Source organism: Gopherus flavomarginatus, chromosome 20, assembly GCF_025201925.1.
Source record: "Gopherus flavomarginatus isolate rGopFla2 chromosome 20, rGopFla2.mat.asm, whole genome shotgun sequence".
In the NCBI taxonomy this organism is placed as follows: Eukaryota; Metazoa; Chordata; order Testudines; family Testudinidae; genus Gopherus; species Gopherus flavomarginatus.
Window position 1 is genome coordinate 3,038,800 of NC_066636.1, and position 6,041 is coordinate 3,044,840.

Consider the following 6,041-nt stretch of genomic DNA (forward strand, 5'->3'; position numbering starts at 1 on the left):
CCATACCTTGGAAGGACAAATGCCCAAGATTCTATTTCCATTGACTGGAAAGTTTTGCAGTGACAAGATAGGCATATAGGACACGTGATTCACTTCCTGGAGTCTGGCCCTAGGCCCAGTCAGGATGAGGAGGTGAAGGAGAAATATAAGACCTGTCCATACGTACGAGATAGGCCAAAGTTTTTTGTGTCCAATGGAGTTTTCTACAGAAAGATTCAGAAAAGAGAAGATTTGGGATAGCTAGTGATTCCCTACACTTATTGAGACAGCATTAGAAGGAATCCATGAGACGATATGCACCACGTGAATAGAATAGAAAGAACACTAGAGTTGGCTAGAGGTCAGTTTTATTGGCTTCCAATGACCCAAGCTGTAGAAAGGAAATGTCTGCAGTCAGAACTCAATCCTCAGTCAGAGGAATTTGACCCAAACAAGAGAAGTCAACTACATGAAGATCAACTGGAAGGGACACAAACCAGGGAAACTTCCCACCACAACATCTGTAGGGAGTACTGCAGAGGTACCTATTGGATCTCACAGAACATGGAAAGTTAGAAGCCAACTAGTCCAATTTGGGGACCATCTCCCTCCTTGTTATTAATCCAAGGCCTGGAATGCAGGGAGCCCTAGACTTTGGTTTGCTGACAAGGAAGCGTTTGGGAAAGAATCAAGATGCTGCCGTTCTTTTCAAGCGGGGAAGGTGACACATGCTATGTGTTATGAAGACTGAGACCTCATCTCAGAAAGAAGATCAGAGAGCATCAGGTTTGCTCTGTGTGTGCTAACATGTAAAGGCTAAGCTGAAAGCTTGTATTTAAAAATATGCAACAGCACTAACGTGGGGAGGCTGTATAAGGGCTAGATTTAATATCAAAGGAGGAAGAGGAGGGAGCGGCCAGCAAGAATTCCTGCTCCCCCCACCGCCCATCTTCAACCAGACAGCTCTGCCAAGCCACAACCCAGGGCTCATCTACAGCCTGACGGATGCCACAGTGTCCTCACCCTCAGGGCTGGTCCAGACCCCGCTGGAGTCCTTCCCAGACATCTATGATGGAGACACCAAGAAGTGGAAGGAGCATTTCCACAGCATCCAGAGAGCCTTCAAGGAATTTGGCAAGGATGATGACTTCGCCATCTGGGTGCTGACCGAGGGCTTCACCGTACCATTCCCATTCACCTGGCCAGCTGATGGTGAGGCATCCCTGCAGTCATCCTATGACCCCACCGACTGCTCCGGTTTCGACTTCTTCCTGCACCCAGGCAAACCCGTGCCTCGGATCCTGCAGCCGCTGCACGCCACCACCCAGGCCTTCTTCAAGAAGAGACGTTTGGAGCAGCTGGCCCCTAGCTATGCCAGCCAGGCTTCCCAGGGGCCACCAGCACAAGCAGCCATTCCCCCGATACGGACAGACGTTGTGATGATCACCAGCCTGCCACATCTGAGCACCTCTGCCATTCCTGGAGAACTCACCTTCCTCCTAAAGGACGGCAAAAGCCTGAGGAACATCCCGCCTGCCCCTGTGGCAATCTCCAATACTGCCCCACCATAGCTAGGAAATCCTGGGTTCCTTAACCCAATCATATCCTGTTTAAACCTTCAGTAACACTCCAGATGTGTATGAACCCAAATGCAGCCCATCTGAATACTCCAGATGTTTATGAATCCTTGACACACCCCATGTGAACACTCAATAATGCTCCAGATGTTTATGAACTCCAGCGCTGCCCATCTTAATGATCCAGATGTTTATGAACTCCAGCGCTGACCATAACACACACTGATGCTCCAGATGTTTTTGAAGCCCAGTGCTGCTCACCTGGCCACTCGGGGTATGTCTACATTGCAAAAAAACAACCCCATGGCAGCGAGTCGCAGAGCCAAGGTCAACTGGTTTGGGCTCATGGGGCTCATGCTGCTGGGCTAAAAATAGCAGTGTAGACATTTGCACCCAAGATGGAGCCCAGGCTCTGAGACCCTCTCCCTTTGCTGGGTTTCCAGCCTGGCATGGAATGTCTACACTGCTATTTGTAGCCTTGTAGCGTGAGCTCCGCAATCCCGAGTCAGTTGACAGAAGCTCTAAGAGTCACTGGTGCAATGTAGACATGCCTTCAGTGATGATCCAGATGTTCGTTGTCTAGCTGGGATCCGTACGTTACAGCCTGGGTTGAAAGTTTAATAAAAACATGCTGAAGAGGGACCCTACCAGCCTACCTTGTACATGGAGAGAGCATCCCGGGGCGAAGGTTAGTAAAATGGAATCAACTTGGACTCATCTTTGGTCTTCGAAGCTGTTTCTGTCAAGACCGAATGGGCTCAGCGGACAGAATCATAGATCCTCTTCCACACCACAGCCAGGTCTCTCGCCATGGGATGTCAGAGATGGGTTGTGGGAGGCTCAGTCCCGTTACCAGCCGGACAGGTGTCAACACAGCTCAGCTGCCGTCTTCACTGACACCTTCAGCAGCATGGTCAGGGATTAAAATAGGCCCAGGAGACTGAAGCTGCAGCATCCGGACGACGGCTGGTCAAAAACTTACCATCAAAAACAGTATGTCCCAAACCGAAATATTTCCATTCTCAAATGCCACCAGGGTGCCTCATGGGAGCTGCAGTTTGGGTGACTCATGCTTTTGGGCTAGGCCCTGGTCAGACTCCCATGATACACCATGGTCATACAACGGCGATGATGCACGGCACCCCCTTGCTAAGCGAGGTGCTGGCAGTCCATCATGGGAGATGTCCAGATGGGGAGCTTGGTCCACTCAGCACAGTATGAGGCACCATTTCAGAATGGAAATACTGCGGGGGGGAAGGGTTCCAAAAAACTCCAAATTTAACCCCATTTTCCAGCTCTAATCCAGACCTCTAACTACTCTCCAACTGCCTGCCAAGCATCTTCAGCATGGAGCCCCAGGGCACCGGACACTCACTCTGTTTTCTCCCAAGGAACAGCACCGCCCACCTTGCCAGTTACACCTCAGATCCCCGCTCTCCTGAAACAGCCCTTAGAGCTGCTTAGGGAGATGGCAAGCAAACGCTGATTTAACACAGAGTAGATTTCAAAGAATAGCAAATAGGAGTAACTGGAAACCAAAAGTTACATGTAAAATAAAATCACAGCACATATCCTGGGGCCTAGGCAATTAACCAAATACTGAGGGTTGCTCCCCCAAGGATCCTGACAGCGATTTCTGGCCTGCTTGGCTGCGACCTTCTGTTCACAGGCAAACACACAGCTTGCTTCCTGGGAGAAGGATCTGGACTATCTCTTTGCAACCCCAGATATTGCAAAACAGTCCTTTGATCTTTGTTCCTAAACTGTGTGCTTTTTCCTGTCCATTTCCCAGTCTCTTGTCAATTTCACAATCTTCATTAGCTGGAGGCTGTACAAGAAAATAAACTTACAGTCTGAGATCACAGTACACCATGATCAGACAGAGAGAGAAGCACCTGCTGCCCCCTGCCTGAACAAAGCCTGTCCGAGGCATGTCACCACCTGGTGACCTGCCTTTCACTTCGAAAGCTTTAAGACATAACTTCCAGTATAAATACCTCACTTCTTAAACATGAGTCTACATACATTTCACAAAGATGCTGATGACTCCTGGCTCTCAGCAGACACCTTCCCTGCCATCCTTTAGTGACTTGTTCTGCAGGGACCCAGGGGATCCCTGTAAAACTCTCCCCCCTCACCCTGTGCCTTCTGCCAGGTGGCACAAAGAGGTTTCTGTGTCACATGTCACACAAGACTTTGGAAAGTCCTGGGCCAAATCTCATTCAGTGGGACCTCGTTCTGTGACCCTAGTGCCCCCATTACCCCCCATGAACATGCCTCTGCTTCTCCCTCAGCGCCATCTCTCCCTGAGCCATCCCAATGAATCCCGTCATGTTCCCTTCTACGACCCTTATGGCAGAGCGGCACGGGAAAGTTACCGTTAATGGGGCAAGAAACAAAGCAGCTTTTCTGAGGAACCTGCGGCAGCGGATTGCCCAGTATCTCGAGAATTTCCTAGAGATCTCTGAGGGAGATTCCCGTGAAGTGAGGGAGTCTATCAACAGTCTGTTCCACCGCTTGGAAAAGGCAGGAGGTGGGAGACAAGCCTGCTTTCTGCAACCCTCCTGCCCCCAACAACTCGCTTCAGCAATTCCCAAAATCAGACCCACTTACCAGGAGCCTCCTCTCCTCTTTGTGCTTCGCCAAAGTCTGACTGTTGTGACCGGCTAGGCTCTTCCGGGGTAGAAAAGAGCTCCTGGCTACACGCATCTCTGGCCTCCGAGTCATCCTCTGCCTCTGGGTCCCCCTCTTCACCCAAGATTTCCTCCTCCTGGCTCAGTCCACTCTCGACTAGCACGCAAGCCAACGAAGTATCCACAGGGCCCTTCGCAGTGGAGGTGGGGTCGCCGCCGAGTATCGCATCCAGCTCTTTGTAGAACCGACAGCTCATGGGTGCAGCACCGGAGCGGTGGTTTGCCTCCTGCGCCTTGTGGTAGGTGTTCTGCAGCTCATTCTCTTTGACCCTGCACTGCAATGTGTCCCAGCCATGGCCCCTTTCTCTCACATATCATGAAATCTGTCCGTAGGTATCATAATTCCTAAGGCTGGATCGCAGCTGGGACTGCACAGCCTCCTCTCCCCAAATGCCGATGAAGTCCAGCAGCTCGGCTTTGCTCCAAGCTGGGGATCGCCTGGTGTGTGGAGCAGGCAGGGCCACCTGGAAAGATGCGCTGAAACCACTGCACGTGTCACCGAGCGAACGGGAAGGGGACTTTCAAATTTGCAAAGGAATGTACAGAGCTGGTCACGTGAGGGCAGGGCACTAGAGTTCAAACCGGTGACCAGAGAGGCGAGAACAGGCACTGTGGGTCACTCCCCGGAGGCCAATCGCAGCACTCTAATCACCAGGGTGCCTACACTGGCACCACGGCGCTGTAGCCCCGGCGCAGGAAGCTCTTCGCCTCTCGTCAGAGTGCTGCTGCAACGGTGCAGTTTCTGTGCACGAAGTGGCTTGGCAGCGTGTGCACTCGGGCGTTACAGCGCTCAAAGGTGCTTTACTGCGCAGACACAGGGCCGGCTTTAGGCCAATTCAAACAATTCCCCTGAATTGGGCCCCGCTCCTAAGAGGGCCCCACGCCCAAGCCCCAGTACGGTGTATGGGCAAGAGCCAGTGCACTGTACCGGGTGGCCCGGCTTCTCCAGGGGCAATTTAAAGGGCCCTTTCAATTGCCAGCAGAGTCCCATTGCTGGAGCCCTGAGGTAGGGCTGCGGGGCTCTGGGGGCTATTTAAAAAGTTTGAGGCTACCATTTCTTCTTCCACCCCAGCCCTTTAAATAGCTGCAAGAGCCCCGGGTGGCAGGGGAGCTCCAGCTGCCTCTGCCTCCCTGGTCCTTTAAATAACCTCCGGAGCCCCGCTGCTTCCCCAGGGCTCCCGCGGCTATTTACAGGGCCGGGGCAGTGGAAGCAGGGGAGCCCTGAGCCCTTTAAATAGCCCCCGAGCCCCAGGATGCTGCTGCTACCCCAGTGAAGGAGGGGGCATTCACGATACAGGGTGGGCTGTACCCCCTGTACCCGCACCCCCTGACCGCAGCCAGCTGCTGCTGCACCCCCCGACCTGCCTGCACCAGCCCCTATCTGCAGCCAGCCTCGAAACCCCTGCCTGCAGCCAGCCCCTGCTGCACCCCCTGCCCTGCCTGCATCAGTCCCTGCCTGCAGCCAGCCCCGCACCCCCTGCCCGCAGCTAGCCTGTCTCCAGCCAGCCCCTGCCCGCACCAGCCCCACACCCCCCGCCCTGTCTCTAGCCAACCCCTTCCGCACCCCCCTGCCTGAAGCCAGCCAGTCCCGCACTTCTCTGCCTCCAGCCCAGCTAACTCCTGACGCACTCCCCTGCGGCCCTGCCTGAAGCCAGCCAGCCCACCCCACACACCCCTGTCACCAGCCAGCCCCGCACCCCTTGCCTTGCCTGAAGCCAGACCCTATCTCCAGTCAGCCCCTGCCCTGCCTCTAGCCAGCCCCATATCCACTGGTGCCCTGCAGTTCCCAGGT

General features: G+C 53.7%; 1 protein-coding gene across 1 annotated transcript; it reads left to right on the top strand.

Moving 5' to 3' along the window:
- Positions 1-294: 294 nt before the first annotated feature.
- On the top strand, positions 295-1,550 carry C20H8orf90 (chromosome 20 C8orf90 homolog). The gene is made up of 2 exons (XM_050930942.1): positions 295-340; positions 1,009-1,550. Exons 1-2 carry the CDS (start codon positions 295-297, stop codon positions 1,548-1,550), a joined length of 588 nt encoding a protein of 195 aa, XP_050786899.1.
- The last annotated feature ends 4,491 nt before the right edge of the window (positions 1,551-6,041 follow it).

Bases quoted from the DNA above. Each gene is read 5' to 3' on its own strand.
- C20H8orf90 (XM_050930942.1), top strand. From the start codon at position 295: ATGCACCACGTGAATAGAATAGAAAGAACACTAGAGTTGGCTAGAG. The intron at 341-1,008 runs GTCAGTTTTATT...CCTCACCCTCAG, and splicing joins AACACTAGAGTTGGCTAGAG to GGCTGGTCCAGACCCCGCTG.